Source organism: Dromiciops gliroides, chromosome 2 (genome assembly GCF_019393635.1).
Source record: "Dromiciops gliroides isolate mDroGli1 chromosome 2, mDroGli1.pri, whole genome shotgun sequence".
Lineage (NCBI taxonomy): Eukaryota > Metazoa > Chordata > Mammalia > Microbiotheria > Microbiotheriidae > Dromiciops > Dromiciops gliroides.
The window spans coordinates 650,169,484-650,193,199 of record NC_057862.1 but is presented as its reverse complement, the minus strand read 5'-3'; the positions used below and the strand labels follow the sequence as shown (position 1 = coordinate 650,193,199).

General features: G+C 41.1%; 1 protein-coding gene across 1 annotated transcript in view; it reads right to left on the bottom strand.

The window, feature by feature from the left end:
- SPIRE2 (spire type actin nucleation factor 2) overlaps positions 1-23,716 on the bottom strand; it is a 62,489-nt gene that overhangs the window by 20,680 nt on the left and 18,093 nt on the right. The window contains exons 2-4 of the mRNA XM_043988770.1: positions 18,359-18,402; positions 5,340-5,699; positions 637-717 (exon numbers count right to left, since the gene is read on the bottom strand). Coding sequence (XP_043844705.1) covers positions 637-717; positions 5,340-5,699; positions 18,359-18,402 — 485 coding nt within the window. The remainder of the gene's footprint in view (positions 1-636; positions 718-5,339; positions 5,700-18,358; positions 18,403-23,716) is intronic.

Genomic DNA, 23,716 nt, shown 5'->3' with positions numbered 1-23,716 from the left:
CCCCATCCTCATTAACAACTCACATTTACCTAGAGCTCTGAGGTTTGCAAAGGGTCTTCTTCGCAGTAACCTTGTAAGGCAGCTGATACCAATGAGATGATTCTCATTTTACAAACTGAAAACTGGGGCTGTCAAAAGGCTTGCCCATAGTTACACAGCTGGCAAGGTTCTGAGGCAGGATTCTGACACAGGTCTTCAGACTGGAAATCAGGCCTCCTCCCTCCCCACTGATTCCACAAAGAAAGCCTAGGTTTGCAAAGGAACCCTAGGGCGGAGGCCCCCATCCCATCCCAAAATGCTGGAAATAAGAGGAGAGAAAGCCAGGTGGCTGAATGCTAAAACTGGAGTTGGAACTCTACCACAGATACTCCTAGCTGTGGGCAGGTCACCTAACCTCTATCTGCCTCAATTTCCCCATCTATAAAATGGGGGAAATAATACGCACCTACCTCATAGGGTCATCGTGAAGACCAAATGAGATAAAACACACATCAAATGCTTGCAAACTGTTAAGCATCATATAAATGCTGGCTGTCATTATTATTCCAAAGAAAGAAAGAGCAAGGTGAGGATCGAACCAGACTTCCTTGGTGTTCTGAGTAAGAGTTTTGGGGAGAGAAAACAGCCACTCCTTACCCAGTCTTTGTGCCGAAGGTTGTCAAGGTCAGCTTGTGGCTTCTCTGCCTGAGACTCATCCTCCCGAAGTCTGAGGAGCATCTGCAATCACATACAATCACATAGCAGGGTCTTATACAACTGGGCCCAGTAGGAAAGAGGAATTCATCCTCGTCGTTAGGCGGAGGAAAGTCAGACGTGCTAAGAATGAACAATTGAGGCCATTCAGTTGATGGCGGAACCTGGGTGGACCTTCCTTACTCCCCAATTGTCAGCCCTTATTAGAGAAATTTTCGGTACCATGTTAGACACTGGCCTCCCACCAGTCCCATGATGTGCTGATAAACGGGGGCATTTCAGCCTGAGACCAGTAACTCTGGGGCTGAGGAAGACATCCAGATAAGAAGGAGATCATCACAACCCCCTTTTTTCTCCCCTGGCTCTCTCATCTAAGAGAATAGTGGAGAATAGTGCTCATAGTGGGGAAGGCCCACCCAGTAGGGTTGGCCTGCATTGTAACTTGGGATTTTGAGTGCTTCTATCCAATGCTCTGACTAGGAGCAGGGAGAGGCTGCCAGACACACACAAGCTAGTAGTACCAGGACAGGAAGACGTACTAAAAGTGGGGCATCAGGCTGGGTACTACACAGGACAAGGATCCCCATGGCAACCTGGAGGGTTAAGTTTCTCCAGATTCCAGATTCTGCCTGACCCTTAGAAGTGGAGACCACTGGGCTCTAAAACTCCCACAGTTTACAGTAAAAAAAGAAAATCAACCGATGGCCCTCTGAAGTTTGGGTATCATCTTACAGTAGCCCCTCAAAAACTTAGAATTTTCTTCACTAATGAATAATTACCTAAGGGACCTAGATGGGTGTCATCTAACAAATAAGAGCTGAGATGCCGAGAACACATTACCCAGTGGATTCTGGGAACAGAAGAACCCAGACTGGTGTTTAGGGCATTGGGAAACACTAACAGTATTGTGGGGAGAACCTGAGAAGGTGTGACATTACCTTCCCAACTGAGAATGATTAGGCTTTGTTGCTGCAGTCTATGAGCTGTGAATGTGGACAGAAAGCACTGAGTTAATTCCTACCCTAACCCTCTATCTCATAGCTGGGGATGTTCTAAGAGACGTGGTTTCTTCCCTCACTCTCCCCCTCACCCCTTAGCTTTGTAGGGCCTTTTAACCGTGACTTAATTTAGGCCTGATCCCCAAGCATGAAACAAGCGGCTCCATATCCTAGATCTCTTCGTCCTCAAACTAGTTCAGGAAGCTTTGGTTATCTATTGTCATCTTCCTGAGCAATACAAGTGTATTGGCTTTCTAAAAATGTATTTCCTTTTAAACCTTTAAACTGATAATCTTTTGCTGTTACATCGTCTTCATTTTCCAACACACCTAATAAAAAGTCAATAAAGCTTCACCTCCATTTTCCAACATACCCAATAAAAAGTCAATAAAAATTTATCAAGCATCTACAATGTGTCAGGCACTGGGCTAAGTGCTGAGAATAAAAATATGAAAAAAATCCCACAAAACAATATATGCCTCCCTTCTTCACACAGAGAGCCATTTCTAATAACAGAATAAAAAAGAGGGGGAAAATTCAATTTAGCAAAACTAATCAATTTATCAATCAAATCTGACATTGCACGCCCACCCATAGTCCCCACCTCTACAAACAAAGAGGGAAGTATATTCTCTTGTCTCTTCATTGGAACCTGAGCATTAAATGCATTAGGAGTGCTCAGTTTTGATTTTTGGTAGTGGTGGTACAATGGAGGCTTTTAATTTAATTTAATATATATATATGTGTATATATATATATATTTTTTTTTTGTGTGTGTGGGGCAATGAGGGTTAAGTGACTTGCCTAGGGTCACACAGCTAGTAAGTGTCAAGTGTCTGAGGCCGGATTTGAACTCAGGTCTTCCTGAATTCAGGGCCAATGCTTTATCCACTGTGCCACCTAGCTGCCCACAACATAGGCTTTTAATAACTGTTCTCACATAGCATTTGGTTGGAACACTGAGCCAACAGCATACAAAGAGGATGATCGGTGCCTCCACCATTTCTTTCTATCTCTTTCTAGATGGAGGATTAAGCCTGCAAAAGGGTGTTAGTTTATGGTCCTGGAGGTGATCTTCCCGGTTGGAGGAGACTCAGCTGCCTATGGGAAGTTTAGTAGAGATTAGCTCTTTCAGAGAGCTCTTCTTCTACTCACTGAGAACTCGCAAAGCTACTTGTGTGAGCTTTAGGTCACTTAACTAAACCAGTTAAATTGGATGAGAGATCTTAATTCAAAAGATGTTAGAATAAGAGTTAGAAGGGTTAATCCCCTTATTTTTATAGAGGAAAAAAAAGAAATCCTTCAAGGGAAAAGAGGCTCCCCCAAGATCACACAGGTAATTAGTGGCAGATCTGGGATCTGGGATCTGAACCCAGAATTCCTTCCTTCCTTCCTTCCTTCCTTCCTTCCTTCCTTCCTTCCTTCCTTCCTTCCTTCCTTCCTTCCTTCCTTCCTTCCTTCCTTCCTTCCTTCCTTTCTTTCTTTCATATTATAGCTCTCTTATGAAGTACCTATGAGGTACTATGGTGAGTTTTAGGAATACAAAAATTAAATAAGGTCTCTGCCCCTGAGGAGTCTACAATCCAATGGGGGCAGGGCTAGTGTGTAGAGGATATATAGAGAAGAACATACAAGGTAGAATGTGGTAAGTGAAATTTGAGGATGAAGGGCTTACTTTTACCTTAAGGAGAAAAAAGGATAGCAGGAAAGATTTCATGGTAGGGGAGGCCATAGCTTGGGTGGTAGGGCAAAGGATATATTTCAATAAGTTCAAATATGAAGGGAGTGCATTTCAAGCATGGGGAGGGGGAAGGGGGAGAAGATTTTAAGTGGCTGAGAGCAAAGGTATCCCAATCAAATAGAAATGGCATTGCTAATCTGTATATAAGGATCCCAGCAGGTCACAGATTAATTTAGTTTTAAAATGTAATATTATCTATGCTTGATTTTATTTTTATTTATTTTGTTGGACACTTCTCTATGACATTTCAATCTGGTTCTGCTTCCCTAAGGAGTGTGGTTGACCTATGGGCTAGTGTGTGACACCTCTGGGCTAGAGCACAGCTTAGGTGAAAGGGAAGAGTGTGAAATTAAGATTTGAAAGGTAGGTTGGAGCCCTAAATGCTAGCTGAACTTTGAGCACATATCACTGGGGTGGGAGTGGTAAAGGAGGATAAGGGATTCTGACCATGCTCTAAATCACAGGAAGTATCTGAAATGTATCTCTTCTGGAACCAGGTGCTGAGATGCTGAGGGAAACTGGGAATTGGCCAGATGGGCAGCATACCACATAAAAGACACTGGTCAGATTTGGAACAACAGAGTGCCTCTGGGCAAAGTAACATGGACACCGATGTCTATGATAAGAGGCTTGGACTCAGTGGTAGTTCTGCTTTTGAATGGCCCTACCTTGGGATTTCCTGTCCCATCAGCCAGAAGGTATCCAATCTTGTAGATTGCTCCTTAGAGCCAGAGGAGATAAGGGAATCTGGCCAGGGCTTCCTTTTCTTTATCATCTGGGAGCATTGATTTAGAACTAAAAGAGACATAATCTAGTCCAATCAATTTTATAGATTGAGAGACAAATCCAGGAGGTAAATCACCTTCCAAATCTATTCTTTCAAATTCAATTCAATCTATAGTTATGAAGCACCTAGTATGTGCAAGGTACTGTGCCTATGCATTATGTGATAATGACAGGAACAGTAAATACAAACTGCCTTTACAAAAGCTCCAAGTTCATGCTTACTGTCCCTCTACCCATCTGTGTAATCATGTGGCAAGAACATTCTCGACTTCATTAGCATTTTCCCTTCTCTTAGTTCAATAAATAAATGTAAGGCAGAGTAGAAAGTCCTGGTTTTGGAGTCAAAAGACTTAGTACTGTGCCTCTCACATAGTAAGTGTTTAATAGAGATTTATTGAAGTGGTATTTGAACTCTGGTCTTCATGAGTCCAAGTTTAGTGCCCCATCCACCAGGCCAGGCTGTCTTTTAAAACAAAATTGGGGCCCAGGCAAGTTAGACATTTCTCCCAAAGTCACAAGTTCATCCAATCAATTGTGGAGCCAAGGTTTGGAATAGAGATTCAAGTTCAGTGCCCTTTTCCATTAGATTACCTGATTTCTTTCAAGAGTCCTGAGTGGGGGCAGCTAGGTGGCGCATTGAATAAAGCACCAGCCCTGGAGTCAGGAGGACCTGAGTTCAAATCCGGCATCAGACACTTAACACTTACTAGCTATGTAAGTCATTTAACCCTTATTGCCCCACCAAAAAAAAAAAAAAAGAGTCCTGAAGGCCTGGAAAATGACATCTCTTCACCCCTTTGGTCTATGCTGTATATTAGAACCATAGGATTATGTAACTAAGGAATTCTTGTCCAACTCTCTCATTTTACAGATGTGGAAACAGAAGCCCAGAGAGGTTAAATGAGTCAGTCAAGGACCCTCAGCTATTTAGTGGGCTGTCTTCTTCAGTCCCAGCCCACTGGTCTTTCCACTTCCATGTCTTTGCTATAGAATCTTTCTTTAGTTTCTATACCTCCCAAACTAGAACAGAGACCACAGCTTGTGTCCCCTTGTAGTAAACAGTCAAGTCTGGTTGAATGAATCAGTGAATGAGAACATTTCCGCTGTTCTAGCCAACCCACCTCTTTGGCCTCCTGGATTTTGGTGAGAAAGGCCTTCAGCTCTACGGTCTCCACAAAAAGGGCCCGGCACACAGCCTGATAGTGAGGTTGAGCCTCTCTGGGGTCTGTCAGGCGGGAAGCACACAGCGTCATGACTTGGGAATACGTGCGTACGTATCGTCGGGTGCCCTCGCTGGATTCCTCTTCTTCATCTTGCCCGCTGTAGCCCTCATCGGCAGCCCCACAACCACTGTCTTCAGAATCACTGTTGGCCATTAGATCAATGAGCTGCTCTAACTGGGGACTGAGCTCCCGCTCTTCACTCTCATCCAGCCCCCAGTCCAGAGCTCGATAGATGGCAAAACCCAGAGACTGGACCATCTGGTAAGAAAAGAAAGTAGTTATAGCAGGGAGATGACATCAACATAGTCAAGTTAGCCCACCTCCTCAGACATACAAGATACTAAGGAGAATACAAAAGTTTAAGATGTTGGGGCAGCTAGGTGGCGTAGTGGATAGAGCAGGGGCCCTGGAGTCAGGAGGACCTGAGTTCAAATCAGGCCTCAGACACTTAACACTTACTAGCTGTGTGACCCTGGGCAAGTCACTTAACCCCAATTGCCTCACTAAAAAAAAAAAAAAGTATAAGATGTTGACTCTGTCTTTAAGGAGCTAAATACCTAGTTAGGAAGACAGGATTAATTCAAGATACTTAGAGAACACCAGTGTATTTTATCAAGGGCTAAACTGCATAGTCCCAACTATAAATGAGATAGGAGTTCAAAGAAAGGGAGAGAGGAAGGCTACTTGGAAAGGAATCTGATTTTAGCCTATGGGGAAGGGGTAGAGTTTATTTTAAAACTTTTATTGGTGTTCATTGGTTTTCAAATCACTTTGGTTTTTGGATGTTCATTTTTCTATCCCTTCCCAAATCCCTCAGTAAGAAAAAAAGATAACCAAAACAATCCAGGAAAAGTTGTTTGTGCTTCTTTCTTTCTTTCTTTCTTTCTTTCTTTCTTTCTTTCTTTCTTTCTTTCTTTCTTTCTTTCTTTCTTTCTTTCTTTCTTTCTTTCTTTCTTTCTTTCTTTCTTTCTTTCTTTCTTTCTTTCTTTCTTTCGTGAGGCAATTGGAGTTAAGTGACTTGCCCAGGGTCACACAGCTAGTAAGTATTAAGTGTCTGAGGCCGAATTTGAACTCAGGTACTCCTGACTCCAGGGCCAGTGCTCTATCCACTGCGCCACCTAGCTGCCCCTGTGCCACCTAGCTGCCCCTGTGCTTCTTTCTTGAAGAGGACCATGACATTATGACTTGCAGTGATTGGATTTAAGTGAGGGACGGTTGTGCAAGGTCACCAACCTTACTCTCTCCTCTAGAGCCATCTGGGTCCAGTGGCAAGATACATATCAAGATGATTGGAGATGGCCCAGGATGTTTTAGGGCATTTGGGGTTAAGTGACTTGCCCAGGGTCACACAGCTATTAAGTGTCTGAGGTGAGACCTGAACTCTGGTCCTTTTGACTCCATGGCCAGTGCTCAATCCACTGCACCATCCCATACCCATAGTCTCACACTAATCCAACGAAACAATGGAGACACATTTCCCCTCTTCTTTGGGGGGAGGGATGGTCCTTTTAATTACAAGGTCCCACTTCCTTTTATTGTTCTTTTTATTTATATTATTATGGGGCAGTTAGATGGCAGTGGATGGAGTATTGGACCTAGAGTCAGGTAGACTCATTTTCTTGAGTTCAAATCTGGCCTCAAACCCTTGCAAGTCACTTAACTGTTTGCCTAAGTTTCCTAATAGGTTAAATGAGCTGGAGAAAGAAATGGCAAATCACTCCAGTATCTTTGCCAGATAAACTCCAAGCAGGGTCATGGAGAGTTGGACACAGACTAAACAACTTCATGTTATTTTTTTCACTTACATTATTGTAAGAATAGTAAATGTCCTTTCTCGGTTATACTTTGTAAGGAGAGGGGACTAATCAGGGGAATCTGATTAAATTGAAGAATTTTTTAAAAAATAATTTTAATCGATATCTCATTTTTCATGTCACCAGAATTTTAAAAATGTTTTTGGATTTATCAAACACTGGGTTACCAAGTTCCATTTTTTCGATTCTCCCTTGTCTCCCTTGTTTAATCTAATTCTCCATTGATCTACTTTTCTATTTTTAAATTAATACCAAATAGTTTGCAATATACCTTGATGTTTGAAAGTACAACCCCCCACCTCCCACCCCCTACCCCCTTTTCATTTAATATTCTGGATCCTTTGTTTCTCCAAATGATTTTTGTTATTATTTTATAGACTTCTATAATGTGTCCCTTTTATAGTTTGATTGGGATAGCATTAAAATTATAAATTAATTGAGTAGTTTCACCATTTTATTATATCATGTTTATTATATTGGCATGCCCCAGTCATGAACACTGAATATACCTCCACCTATTTTGGTTGTTCTTTATTTCTTTAAGAGCACTTTGTAATTGCATCTAAGCTTTGGTAGATTGATCCCCAAATACTTTTTGCATTTTAAGAGTTATTTTGAATAGGATTTCCTTTTCTATTATTGCTCTGTTAGATTTTGTCATTATTATTTAGAAATGCTGCTGATTTTTGTGGGTTTATTTTGTAGCCTGCAGATAGTGTCTCAACTAGTATCTTTGCAATTACTTAGGATTTTCTAAATAAACCATCACTCAGTAGTATACAGGGACAATTTAAACTCCAAAATTGTGGTGTTTTTTAAACAGGGTGTTAAGATTACAAGTTGTGAAGGAGAGGTGTTAGTTCCAGATCAAATTAAATAAATTATTAAATCAATCTAGTTCCCCTCTATTCCCACCCCCAGGGATATTTTAAGTCAATAAGTATTTATTTACTGCGCACCAACAGTGGTCTCAGCACTATGTCAAAAAGTATAGGGGGGAGGGGGCAGCTCGGTGGTGCAGTGGATAAAGCGCTGGCCCTGGATTCAGGAGGACCTGAGTTCAAATCCAGCCTCAGCCACTTGACACTTACTAGCTGTGTGACCTTGGGCAAGTCACTTAACCCTCATTGCCCTGCAAAAAAAAAAGTATGGGGGGGGGCAGCTAGGTGGTACTGTGGATAAAGCACAGGCCCTGGATTCAGGAGGACATGAGTTCAAATCTGACCTCAGCCACTTGACACTTACTAGCTGTGTGACCCTGGGCAAGTCACTTAACCCTCATTTCCTCTCAAAAGCAAACAAACAAATAGACAGACAGATAAATAAATAAATACTTATAAAAAAAGTATATAAGTATTCCATCAATCTATCCACAGGGCATTAATTAAGTACTTAGTAAGTGGTAGAGATACAAGAAAATGAAATAGTCTCCACCCTCAAGAAACTTACGGTCTATCAAGGGAAAAAACCATATGTACATATGAGTAAATATAAAGTATATAATAGTTTACAAAATAATGGGGGGGTGGCCTCTCATAGGAGATGGCAGTTAAACCAAGCTTTTAAGAACTTCAGAGATTCCCAGAGATACAGGTGAATAGGGCATAGATTTCAGGCATGAGGGTTCAACTTGTTCAAAGGGCTTGGGGATGGGAAATGGAATGTTGTTTACAAGGATCTGCAAGTAGTTGACAAGGTTGACTGGATCACAGATGGTGTGAAGGAGGTACCATATAATGGGCCTGGAAAGGTAGGTGGGACCATATGGCATTGAACTAATGAGGAAATGGGAAGTTCAGTAACTTGTCTGATTCTTACAATTGTAACTAGTAACCCCGACATGAGTTCTCCAATTTTGGATCCAAGTGTTCTGCTAGACCAGGATGCCTATAAATTCACATTCCTCTTTTTGCAGCAGGGGGAGTAACCCAGTGGATACAAGCTTAGTGAGTAGTTCAGCTTAATGGCCCAATTTTGAATTTGTAGAGTGCCTTTAGCATGCTCACTGTTGGAACTTTTCTTTGAGCCTCCTTCCCACTTACATCTTACATCTTGTTTATTTGCATGATTGCTCTCTCTTTAGAATGTAAACTCCTTAAGGGCAAGAATTTTGTTTTGTTTTGCTTGTTTTGCTTTTCTCTGTATCCCTAAGACTTTAACAAATGTCTGGTATCATATCATGTGCTTAATAGATGCTTGGGTGACTAACTGACCGACCATTAGTTCATTTGATCAGAATGCTATGGAAGAGAAAAAGCGAGGGATAAAGATGGGGCAGGAAGACCGGCTATGATAGCATAGAAAACAGCCACACTGGGACAGAAGAAAGAAAGGCCCCATTCAGTAGAGTGACCTCATTCATACTAAATATGTGCTGATACAGAATGTACCACTTGGCAGAAAAAAAAAAAGACCCACCAATCACATTTCCCTCCCCCTAGTCTTGGTCCAGGGGCTGGGGCAGAGGCAAGAAGCTTTGCTGACTCTGTTCTCTTTTCCCTCCCGGAGGACCCCAAAGCCCTGGTTTCCTATATCTTCATTACTGAGTGAACTGATGGGAAATATGAGCCTTGTGGGGAGAGAAGAGAACAGGTCTTAAATGCCAGTACTCTGCAGGGAAGGAGCCAATAGAAAAGGGCAGTATTCACTGCCCTGCAGAGAAAGAGAACTTTACACAAAGGATGGAGCTGAGGAGGGTCTGGTGGCAGGGACTCAGGGAAGCTGGCCCTCTCCAAGGTCCCTCATCTCACACAGCAAAAGGAGGAGGGAAATTGAGGGCCCTGAATGTAGTAAAATACTCACCTATAGCAAATAGGTATAGCTACAGGGAACAGTAGATAGAATGCCAGGCCTGTAGTTAGGGAGACTCATCTTTGTGAGTTCAGCCTCAGACACTGACTAGCTGTGTGACCCTGAGCAAGTCACTTAACCCTGTTTGCCTCAGTTTCCTCATCTATAAAATGAGCTGGAGAAGGAGATGGCAAAACCACTCTAGTATCTTTGCAAAAAAAAGAACAACCCCCAAAAATCCCTGAAAAGGGTCACAAAGAGTAGGACTGGACTGAAAAAAATGACTCAACAACAACATAGCAAATAAGGACTGTGTCAACCTGCAAAGAATCAACCCAGCTATCCTATCTCTCTTCTGATGAGGCAGGTTCAGGTCACAAACCCCAGATCTGAGTTAAACCATGTAATGGAGGGTCAGATGGCACAGTCACTGAGCATGCCCAACACATAAAAATAAGTACCAGCCACAGAGACCTAGCATGGGACTTTTCCTAGAGTAAAAGTTCTTAACCTGGAATCCAGGCACCTCTACAGGGTCTGTGGATAGATTTCAAAGGGTCCATGAACTTGGATGGGAAAACAAAACAAAGCAAAACAAAAAACTATCATTCTTTTCATCAACCTCTAACTGAAATCCATCATTTTCTTCAATTGTCAATTTTTAAGGGGGAGACAACAAATATTTATTAAGAATCTACTATGTGGGGGGCAGCTAGGTGGCACAGTGGATAAAGCGCTGGCCCTGGATTCAGGAGGACCTGAGTTCAAATCCGGCCTCAGACACTTGACAATTACTAGCTGTGTGACCTTGGGCAAGTCACTTAACTCTCATTGCCCTGTACCGAAAGAAAGAAAGAAAGAAAGAAAGAAAGAAAGAAAGAAAGAAAGAAAGAAAGAAAGAAAGAAAGGAAGGAAGGAAGGAAGGAAGGAAGGAAGGAAGGAAGGAAGGAAGGAAGGAAGGAAGGAAGGAAGGAAGGAAGAAAGAAAGAATCTACTATGTGCCAGGCACTCTGCTAAACACCTTACAAAAATTATCTTGTTTAAAAGAAATCTGAGAAGGGGTCCATCAGTTTTCCCAGAATGCCAAAGGGGTCAGTGTCACAAAAAGGGCTTAGAACCCCTGACCTAGAAGAATGCTCTGTAGGTAGATCAAATTAATGGTAGATGCCCCCATGGGATTGTCATTTTCTAATAAATGTCTTTCAGTGCCTATGAATGTGCCATGCAGAGATACTGTGAAGGGCTTTGCTATTAGGTAATAATTTTTTGGGAATTTTTCTTTAGGAAACTGGGGATTTATTTGTTATTGAAGAAAAAATAGAAAAGTGGATCAGTCAAAGTGATTAGAAGAGAAAGATTAAGAAGGCATCAGACTTGTACCACGCTTTGATAAAATGGACACAAAGTATTATCCAAAAAATCCTCTTTTTTTTTTTTTTTTTGGTGAGGCAATTGGGGTTAAGTGACTTGCCCAGGGTCACACAGCTAGTAAGTGTCAAGTGTCTGAGGCCGGATTTGAACTCAGGTACTCCTGACTCCAGGGCTGGTGCTCTATCCACTGCGCCACCTAGCTGCCCTAAAAACATTTTTTTAAAGTGCTTTAAAGGGGCAGCTAGGTGACCCAGTGGATAAAGCACAAGCCCTGGATTCAGGTGGACCTGAGTTCAAATCCGGCCTCAGACACTTGACACTTACTAGCTGTGTGACCCTGGGCAAGTCACTTAACCCCAATTGCCTCACCAAAAAACCAAAACAAACAAACAAAAATGTTTTTAAACATTGTTAAACCTCGTCTTTTAAACAAGAACTGTTGGAAAAGGTAGATGGTGGTTTTGCAGTAAATGGGTTTGGACCAGCATATGCTAGAGACACCTAAATGGCTAGAGTGCTGATCTTAGAATTAGGAAGACTGCAGTTTCAGTTCTGACTCAGATGCTTATTAGCTGTATGATCCTGGGCAAGTGACTTCACCTTTTTCAATCTCAGTCTCTCATCTGTAAAATGGAATTAATAATAGCAACTACCTTATAGGGTTGTTGTGAAGATCTAAGGAGATAATATATATAAAGAGCTTTGAAAATGTTAAAGCACTATTTTTGTTTTTTGTTGTTGTTGTTGTTGTTGTTGTTTTTTGGTGAGGCAATTTGGGTTAAGTGACTTGCCCAGGGTCACACAGCTAGTAAGTGTCAAATGTCTGAGGCCAGATCTGAACTCAGGTCCTCCTGACTCCAGGGACGGTGCTCTATCCACTGCGCCACCTAGCTGCCCCTGAAGCACTATTTTTGTTGTGCAATCAAGTCCTATTCTCCTTGACCCCCCCCCCCCTTTTTTTTTGGCAGAGATACTAGAGTGGTTTTGCCATTTCCTTCTCCAGCTCATTTGACAGATGAGGAAACTGAGGTCAACAGGGTTAAGTGACTTGCCCAGGGTCACACAACTAATGTCCGAGGCTAGATTTGAACTCAGGTCTTCCTGACTCCAGGGCCTGAGCTCTATTCACTGTGCCACCTAGCAGCCCAAGTGCTACATACATGTTAGCTATTATCTGACTCTAAAAGCCCTTCACAATCAGTACCTAGCTGCTCTAATCATAGCTATTGTTATTAGCTATATCACAATAAATTCTAAATGTATAAGAGAGTATAAGAATATATAAATATAAAAAAAGCTGCACCTGGACTTACATAAACTGATGCTGAGTAAAATGAGCAGAACCAGGAGAACATTGTACACAATATCAACAACATTGTGTGATCAATTGTGATAGACTTAACTCTTCTCAGCAATACAATGATCCAAGATAATTCCAAAGGACTCACAATGGAAAATGTTCTCCACATCCAGAAAACAGAACTGTGGAATCTGGATGTAGACTGAACCATACTGTTTTTACTTTTTTTGTTTTTCTTTGTTCTTTTTTGAGGTTTCCCCTTTTGTTCTGATTCTTCTTTCACAACATGACTAGTAAAGAAATAGGTTTAATGTGATCATACCTCTATAACCTATATCAAATTGATTTCTGTCTTGGGGAGGGGGGGGAGGGAAGGAAAGGAGGGAGGGAGAAAAATTTATAACCAGAAATCTTTTTTTTTTCTTTTTTCTCTTAATTTTAATTTTATTTATTTTTTTTAGTTCTCAACTTTTGTTTATACATGCTTTACAATTTCAGATTTTTCTCCCTCCCACCCCTCCCTCCCCCCTCCCCTAGACAGCAGGTAATCTGATATAGGTTATATCTATATATCTCTATACATATACATTTAGATATATATATACACACACATATATATACACATAATAACATTAATCCTATTTCTACATTAATCCTTATAACCAGAAATCTTAGAAAAACAAATGTTGAAAACTATCTCTACATGTAACTAGAAAATAATAAAATACTTTTATGATAAAAAAATTTTAAATAAAAAAAAGATGCACCATTAAAAAGTTAGAGGAGAATGGAAGGTTATAGAGCTCACTGTGGACAGAGGACAAAACCAGGAAATAGATTTGTTTCTGGTAGAACAGTCTAACTTGTTTTGGAAAGTAATTCATAATTATGCAAGGAAATTACAAAATTGCTCAGAGCCACTGACCCAGAGATCCCCATTATTGAGTTTATGATCCAGTGAAGTTATCAGCAAAAGGAAAATACCTATCTGTATTAAAATATTCATAGTAGCACTACTACTAGTAGCAAAAAAAAAAAAAAAGGAAATAAAAAAGTAAAAACAGCTTGTGTAGGCAACAGCAACTGGGAATGGCTGACCAAACTGTGGTGTATGAATGTAATGAAATATTATTACTGCACCATAAGGAAAGGTGCATATGAAGGATTCAGAGAAAAATGAGAAAATCTATTATCAAGTGATACCAAGTGAATAAGGAAGAATGCCCTCCAAACACCCCCCACCCCCATATACACATTTGATATCAAGATACAAAACAACTTTAAATAGCAACAAAACTCAGCTCAAAGTCACAATGTTGATGCTGATTTCCACAGCCCATGCCTGGCTCCCCCCCCCCTCCCGTCTCCCAGCAGTGAAGATTAAGTGATTTGCCCAGGTTCACACAGCTAGTAAGTGTCAAGTGTCTGAGGCCAGATTTGAACTCAGGTCCTCCTGAATCCAGGGAGGTGCTTTATCAACTGTGCCACCTAGCTGCCACCTAGCTTTTCCATTAATAAATGAAGAACTACCAAAGTAGAATGTTGCAAGGACATTTGGTGTTGTTCTAACTGGAGGTGGTTGAACTGTGGTTCTATATGGTTTTGTATGTGTTGAACCAAATTTTTTTTTTTAAAGGAAACTGGAAACTGCAGAGGCAGGTCTCATCAACTTTGTTCTCTTTCCTATAAGTTGTAAAGTCATTTTCCAATCATGTCCAAATCTCTCTGACCCCATTTGCGGTTTTCTTGGCAGATATTGGAATGATTTGCCATTTCTTTTTCCAGCTCATTTTACAGATGAAGAAATTGAGGCAAATAGGGCTAAGTGACTTGCCCAGGGTCACATAGTTAGTAAATGTCTGAGGCTGGATTTGAATTCAGGAAGATGAGTCTCCCTGACTCCAGGCATGGTACTCTATCCACTATGACGGCACCTAGCTGTCCCCTTTCCTGTAAGAACCAGTGATATGAACAAAGACATGAATTAGATTTAAGTGAGACTGAGTTGCACAAAGTAGTCAGTTTTATTCTCCCAGAGTCATCAAAGTTTAGTGGTAAGACAAAAGTCTAGATGACTGGAGCTGGACTGAGATGCAGTGTATGACTTTGACATCTTTGATGTCTGACCAAGCTCAAGGTGCTCCACAGGGCTTGCTTCAGCCATTTTCATGGCTCTTGGAACAAATTGTTCTCATATGCCCACTTCATAGGGGGAAGTCTTCATATGCTTGGAGTAGGCATCCCCCTAACTCACCAATGAGTTTGAGGCCTGTTGGTAACCCTCACCCTGGTTTAGCCCATCTGCTGAGAGGGTTTAACTGGGGTGTGGCTGCTAAGTAACAGATGCTTATTGAAAGGATGAGTTAATCTTCAGGTCACTAGGCTTAAGCTCCACTCTGGTGTTAAAAAGGTTAACTAATTTCCAAGCCTCTGTCTTATTGCATGAAGGCTTGTTGATTAAATCCCTTCTTGGTGATTTCCTACCTCCCTCACCTCCCCCTTTCCATAGGAAAAAAATCTGGGAGCCATGCCACTTGGAGTTGTCCAATTTCCAGAAGAATGCCAACCAATTCCCCACCCTGATTCTGCCTCAAAACAAAGCTCCCAACCAGATAATTCTGATTCTCAATTTTGATGCTTAATCGAAGGGTCTCATGATGAGAGCCAAGAAACTGCTGTGGATCAGCACAAGTAGACAAAATGAATGGAGGAAAAACCCCACTAGACTTCTATAATTCAGTGGTCTGTAAACACTTTTCACGCAGTCCTTAGTGTCAAACTCATTTTGGAGACCATTGTCCTAGCTTGGACAGAAAAGCAGTGGCACTTGACTCAAAGGTCCTGGGTTAAAATCCTGCTTCTTAAGTTTACTTCCTGTGTGACTTTGAGCAGGGCATTTAACCTCTCTGGGCCTCACATTTTTTCATCTGTTAAAAGGAGGGGGTTGCACATGTACAAAAATATTTATAGCTGCACTTTATGAGGTAGCAAGGAATTGGAAGTTGAGGGGATGCCCATCAATTGGGGAATGGCTGGACAAGTTGTGGTATATGAATGTAATGGAATACTATTGTGCTGTAAGAAACAATGAGCAGGAGGAGTTCAGAGAAACCTGGAGGGTCTTGTGTGGGCTGATGATGAGTGAGATGAGCAGAACCAGAACATTGTACACAGTATCATCAACACTGTGTGTTGATCTACTGTGATGGACTATATTTTTCTCACCAATGCAATGGTACAGAAGAGTTCCAGGGAACTCATGATAGAAGAAGATCTCCAAAGCCAGGAAAAAAAAAGAACTGTGGAGTATAGATGCTGAATGAACCATACTATTTCTTTTGTTTTTGGTGCTGTTGTTTTTCTATTTTGAGGTTTTTCGTCATTGCTCTGATTTTTCTCTTATAACATGACTAATGCAGAAATATGTTTAATGTTATTATATACATATATATATATATAACCTATATCAGATTAACTGCTGTCTCGGGGAGGGGGGAGGGAGGGAGAAAAATCTGAAATTGGAAAGCTTGTATAAACAAAAGTTGAGAACTATCTTTACATGTAACAGGAAAAAAAATACTTTATTAAAAAAAAAAGGAGGGGTTTGGATGTAGGGGGCCTCTGGGCTCCTTTTCAGCTAGATCTATGGTCTCTAGGAAATAGATTCACATGGCAGCAAAATTAATTTAGATTAATTCTGAGGAATCAGTTTCCCAAGTATCTGTGAATATTGCCTATAGAGAGTGGTAAATTAAAGTCTGTGCAAGATTTCAGATGGGACTTCCTTACCCTTTATTGGGTTTATGACAATCAATAAGCATTTATTATTTGCCTACTGTGTGCCAGACAATATGCCTCATTGGATAGAGAATTGGCTATAGGTTTAAGCCTTAGTTCTGACCTATTTACAGTGACTGATAACTATTGAACATCTCAGTGCTCCAGAAAATTTAAGATTCTAAACCACAGAGCAAGCCTGTAAGCCTTGTTACTAAGAAGGGGCTGGATCAAAAGATCTCTGCCGTTGCAGAGTTATGAGCTACAGCAAGTTAGGCAGATGGGGGTTCTGAACTAACTCCAGCCCCATTCTGGATAGTCCCCAAGGGCTGGAAGCCACCAGGCTGCCTAAAGAAGGGCAAACTGTCCAGTTCAGAAGTGGAGCAGGTCCTTTTTGTGGTGGCAAAGAACTGGAAATTGAGGGGATGTCCATCAGTTGAGGAATTGCTGAACAAGTTGTGGTATATGAATGTAATGGAATACTGTTGTGCTATAAGAAATGATGAGCAGGAGGAGTTCAGAGAAACCTGGAAGGACTGATGATGAATGAGATGAGCAGAACCAGAACACTGTACACAGTATCAACACTGTGTGATGATCAACTGTGATAGACTTAACTCTTCTCACCAATACAATGGCCCAAGATAATTCCAAAGGACTCATGATGGAAAATGCTCTCCACATCCAGAAAACAGAACTGTGGAATCTAGATGCAGATTGAACCATACTGTTTCTACTTTTTTGTTTTTCTTTGTTCTTTTTTGAGGTTTTCCCCTTTTGTTCTGATTCTTCTTTCACAACATGACTAGTGAAGAAATATGTTTAATGTGATCATACCTCTATAACCTATATCAGATTGATTTCTGTCTTGGGGAGGGGGGGGGAGGGAAGGAAAGGAGGGAGGGAGAAAAATTTGGAACCAGAAATCTTAGAAAAACAAATGTTGAAAACTATCTCTACATGTAACTAGAAAATAATAAAATACTTTTATGATTAAAATAAAATTTTTAAAAAGAAATGGACCAGGTCAAAGCTTTTGCCTGACCCACTGTGGGCAAAGTAGGGAGATTCTAGTCTCCAAAAAAAATAAAAAGAAAAAAAAATTTCAGGTAAAGTGCAGGTTTTCATTGGTAGAGGAAGTTCCAAGGGCCAATGAAATCTCAGTCCATAATGCCCAACTTCCCCCAGAAAGCATCAGACACTGTAATAGGCTCCAAGGATACACCTACCTCCCAGGGTTGTTGTGAGGATCAAATGAAATAATCATTGTAAACCTCTTAGCATGGTGCCTGGCACATTGTAAGCTCTATATAAATGTTTATGATGATTATTATTATTACAAAGACAAATATCTGAAAAGTTTCTGTCCTTGAGGAGTTTACTTGCTTATATTCCAATAGGGGAGACAATACATGCACATACAAACATGCAGAAAATAAATGCAAGGTCATTTGGAGTGGGGGAGAAAGGCCTCATATGGGTATTGGGCATTTGTGCAGACCCTTGAAGGAAGGTAGGGATTCTAAGAAGCAGAAGTGAAGAGGGAGTATATTCCAGGCAGAGGAAAGAGCCCATATGAAGGCACCAAAATGGGGAAATGGTGTATTGAAAGCTAGGTTTGCTGGACAAAAGAGAATGTGCAATGGAGAATAATGTGGAAGTGTCTTGGCCTGGCCCCATCCCCTTCTACAATTCAGGGTCTTGCTAGATAATGTTCACCTCTATTCTACAAGACCCAGACAGCATCCAGTCGTTGCTCAGGTGAAGTCCTGCTAGGAGGCAGGGATTATCTAGATGACTGTAATGGGCCACTAAGAACTCTATGATTCTCTGGTTATGTATTCTTTGAGCAAGAGCATACATACCTGGGCTTCTGTGTTGGGTGGTGGCACCACCATGGTTGAAGGGTCTGCAAGGAAAGAAAGAGACTAAGTTAAGTCACTGCCTAGTAGCTCAAAGGTTTCTACTTTTACATTCAGGTGTTACGCCATCCTCCCCCTTCACATATAACTGGTTCTTTTATGGGATACTGAAAAATTGATGACAACATCTTGAATATGCAAGAGAAGAATACTCATGAGAGTTTGGTACAATTTTACTGCAATACTTTAAACATCTGTGATTTTTGTCCATGGGGGTAATCCGATGCAGATTGCAGCCCCTCTTCAATTTAGTAGATGGCCTTTGAGAGTTGCTATGGCCAAACCAAATTCACCAGCCAGCAGCTAATCTGGCTTGGTCGTGAGATGTAGTGTGAGGCTCCAAGAGGTTTAGTGATTTGCCAAAGGTCACAAAGGCAGTAGGTGACCTGGGCTTTGACAATCTAGGCCTTCCAATGCTAAATCTAGTACAATTTCTCTCTGGACTTAGCCAGACTAGGCTTTAGATGAGAGAAAGACATAGAAAATATCTCACTGGCCCTAGACTCAAAGTGTTTGCTTTTTGATAAGATCTACCCAACCTCATGCTTGGCTGGTATCACTTTTAAGAACCCCAGGTCACCTCTCTCTCTTGATGAAGCATCAAAGTGGGATTTTACAGAGGTTCAGTCCATTAAACAATTGATCAGTTCATTAATCTAATCAATAAGAATTTATTGGGCTCCCACTATAGGCCAGACATTGTGCTAAGTGATATGTATATAAAGATAAAAAGAGACCTGTTATCAATGAGTTTATATCCTAACAGGGAAGACAATCATGCTCATATAACCAGCCAATGAGCCCAGCCCTTATTAACATGAACAGAATGGTTAGCTGATGCATTCCCCACTTTGGAACTCGTAGAGACATTCTGTAAATTGGTTCTAGTCTGCTAGCCACCTGATGAAGAGAAGACTCTTGACTGGCCACAACTTGAGGTACATGAGAAAGGTACTAGTTGACTAGAACATCTTCTCTCTCTTGGTTTGATTTCTTCCTGTCTGGTGGAATTCTGCTAAGAGGAGAGAGGCAAAGCTCTTAGGAGAAAAGGAATTTTTAAATCCTCTCCATCCAAGGCCAACATGGGGTCCATGAATATGGGCCTTAGTTCTCTGCCTTGGTGTTTGTTCTTTTATTTTAGGTAAAGGAGATTAGAGAAGGCAGTCTGGGAGTGGAGCCCAGGCTGGGTTTTGTACCCATTGCAGCATCGATGCCCTCAATACCTAAGGATGGCTTTTGGAAGTAACCATATCACTCAGTCAGTTGAGTAGCATTCATTAAGCACCTACTATGTGCCAGATACTAGAGTAAGAGCTAGAGATACAGAAAACAGAGCAGAACTCCTTATCTCAAAGAGTTCATCATTTAATGAGGGAAACAATGTGCTAAGCTCTTTGTAGAAATAGGATATATACAGGATACTTTAAAGGGAAGGTTGTTGTTTGTCCTTTGTTCTTCAAAAGGACCATGTGATGTCATGACTTGCACTGAATTGGATTTAAGTGAGGGAGGACTGTGCAAAGTCACCAGCCTCACTCTCTCCTCCAGAGACACCTGGGTCCAGTGGCAAGATAACCATAAGGATGCCTGGAGAATGCCAAGGATATTTAAGGCAATTGGGGTTAAGTGATTTGTCCAGAATCACACAGCTAGTAAGTGTCTGTGGTAACATTTGAACTCAGGTCCTCCTCACTCTAGGGGCAGTGCTTTATCCACTGCATCACCTAACTGTCCCAGCTGAGAAAAAGATGGACCAATGCTCAGTGACCAAATTTTCTTGGTGCTAAAACTGGTAAAAGTTGTGGTATTTGTCCATTTTTGCTTTGGTCAATCTTAGGAGCTACTTTTCCTGAGATACAAACTTAGAATTGTGCCAGATTCACTATTGCTAAGTGAACCTGCTAATTTTTCCGGGGGGGGGGGGGGCGGCGGGGCAATGAGGGTTACGTGACTTGCCCAAGGTCACACAGCTAGTAAGTGTCAACTGTCTGAGGCTGGATTTGAAATTAGGTCCTCCTGAATTCAGGACCAGTGTTTTATCCACTGGGCCACCTAGCTGCCCCCCCCCCCAACCTGCTAATTTTGTAAAGATTTAAAAAACATTATCAAGAACAAAAGGCCTCCTACAGATAAAAGTCAACACTGTGTTGATATACTGAGCATTAGATACAATGCTATTCGACTTATTAGAGTTCATGATTTGGAAGAAAAAAGAGAAAACAGGAGATTAACTATAAACTTGTTAGAAAAGCTATCTAAAGGACAAAAAAAAGATGTAATCATTTGGTATTTGGTCTTAGCAAAATCAGTAGGGTCCTAAGAAAAGTTCTTGGTAGAGAAGAGAGATGAAATGGGAGCTAAAATGTTTGAAAATGATTCGTAGCAAAGCTCAGTGGTAAAATATAGGTGTGGTTTTCTCTAAACAATAGATACATTCCTGGAAAGAAAAAGAATGTATGAATAATATTTTATTAAGTAAATATTTTAAATGTGCATGAGGAAGTTGCTATTTAAAGAAACCTTTAGGAGAATTATTTTTCAAATTGAATAACGACTCTCTAACTTATCTTTTCTACTGCTGAGGATTTTCACAGACCTGGTTTCCTTCCAGCAGTGGACTCTGGACACAGCAGAGAAATTGCTGCCCCAGCAAGCCCTGGCCTGCTGGAATATCAAGGGATATACACATCTGAGATAATCCACATATTTCTGATGGTCACTCTTCCAGAAAGCTAAGGAAGCTCCCAAGAGAGCAATTGAATTACAAAGGTTATTTTATTCAGGTTTTCAAGGAAAAATAATAGCTATTACCAAGAAAACACAGTCTAGTCTGAAGAGCAAGGCACTGGGAGTTGGGAGACCTGAGTTGTGGGTCCAACTTTGACATGAGCTAGCTGTATAACCTTGGATAGGTCACTTAACCTCCCTATATTTCTGGCTCCTTAATTGTTAAAAAATAAAAAGAGGGGCGGCTAGATGGCGCAGTGGATAGAGCACTGGCCCTAGAGTCAGGAGTACCTGAGTTCAAATCCGGCCTCAGACACTTAATACTTACTAACTGTGTGACCCTGGGCAAGTCACTTAACCCCAATTGCCTCACTAAAAAAAAAAAAAAGAGTAAAAAGAAAAAGAAACACCTATCCTGTTTATCTTAGAAGATTAGCTAGTTAGTGGCAAAACCAGATCTAAAATCAGCAGAGTTTTTGGCATTTTGTCTAGAGCTCTGGGATATATTATGACTATGGCTTGGACCAGTGCCTTCATTCATGTGTGTAGGGAACTCCCGATATAGGAACTCCTAGTGTACAAACTCCCTCCATTGATGGCAAATGACAACTCTGTGATTTATGTCTTGGAGAATTACCTAGGGGCACTGAGATGTTAAATAATTTTACCTTAGTCATACAGTTGAATTAACTTATTCATACAGTTAGTATGTGGAAGAAGGAATACGTAGACCTACATCATTCTGACTACAAGTCCAGCCCCCATCCACTACACTATGCTGTACAGAATGAACATACCTTTGTGTAATTTAAGATTCTAAATGTGGATTCTAATCTGTTTCCCCAGTTTGGGGGAAACTGACTAAAAATCACTGATAAAACGAGTTTAGGTTTTTAAGGGTTTATTGGAAAATAGAAAGAAAACGATTGAGAACAGAATTCTAACAGCCTGGCATTCCTATCTTTCCTCAAATTTCCTGTGAAGTCCTCTGCCGCCACCACCATCAAGTCAGGAAGCCAAAAAGGCCCAGCGCTCTCTGCGCAGGCTCCCTTTCCTCCTTCCTGTCTCCTCCCAGACCATAGGAGGCTCCTCAAGTTGATTGGCTGGTAGCCTTGATAGACAGCACCCATGAGCAAACGTCATTTCCTGACGCCAAGGAAAAGCCACAATGCTTCTGAGGCATTTTCCTCATGGTGGAGCTTTCCCACAGCAAGTCTCCAGTAGGTGGCGTCATTCCAATCATTACACCTTTAATACCAAATTAGCTACACGGGTACTTACTATATGTAGTGAACAGCCATCCTTTGAAGACCATCACAGAGCATTTTGTTTTTCACTAATCTAATGCACTCAAATTTATGATGTAAACATTGTATATTGTAGGTTAGCTGTAGTCATATATTATCACTCTACTAGACTGTATGCTTCCTGAGGGGAGGGATCTTGTGTTACCTAAACTTTGTAGCTTTCTTTCTTTCTTTTTTGCAGGGCAATGAAGGTTAAGTGACTTGCCCAGGGTCACACAGCTAGTAAGTGTCAAGTGTCTGAGGCTGACTTTGAACTCAGGTCCTCCTGAATCCAGGGCCAGTGCTTTATCCACTGTGCCACCGAGCTGCCCCCACTTTACAGTTTTCTTAATGGCTAGCACAGAGCTCTGAGTACTGTGGGTACATCATCAATAATTTTTATAAAATGTAAATCATCTTTTATTTACTCATAAGCCCTCCCTGGAGGGAAATCAGAGTTTCTGTAGTAGGAAGCTGATATAGACACATGGCAAGGGACTTTATCACGGTCTGTTAATGCAGTGGTGAGGCAAGGAAAATTCATTTTCCTATCCAGTCCCAGTTTCCTACCAAGCTAACCTGCTCACTATTCTATCAGTAGAGGCCTTTTACTGAAGTGAACTATATTATAATTAAAAGAAAATGGAAGGCAGGGGCAGCTAGGTGGCACAGTAGATAAGACACTGGCCTTGGATTCAGGAGTACCTGAGTTTAAATTCGGCTTCAGACACTTAACACTTACTAGTTGCGTGACTCTGGGCAAATCACTTAACCCCCATTGCCCTGCCCAAAAAAAAAAAAAAAATTAAAATTAAAAAAGAAAATGGAAGGGGTGGCTAGGTGGCGCAGTGGATAAAGCACCAGTCCTGGATTCAGGAGTACCTGAGTTCAAATCCGGCCTCAGACACTTGACATGTACTAGCTGTGTGACCCTGGGCAAGTCACTTAACCCCCATTATCCTCCCCCCAAAAAAAAGAAAAAAAGAAAATTAAAGAACCCCCCCCACCAAATATCTGGGAATTTGCTGACCTAGAAATATATGTGGACAACTGTAGACCTGAATAACTGGAGTGACATTTATGATCTAGTCAGATTGATGCACTAAAAAGGACAATACTCCCCAAATTCATTTATATAGTTAGTGCAAAACCAATCAAAATGGCATAGAGGTTTTTTTTTTATAGAACTGGATAAAAACATAATGAAAGTAATGTGGAGATACAAATGGACAGGAATATTAAGGGGCATGATAAAAAAGGCTTTAAAACACATTACAAAGCAGTTATG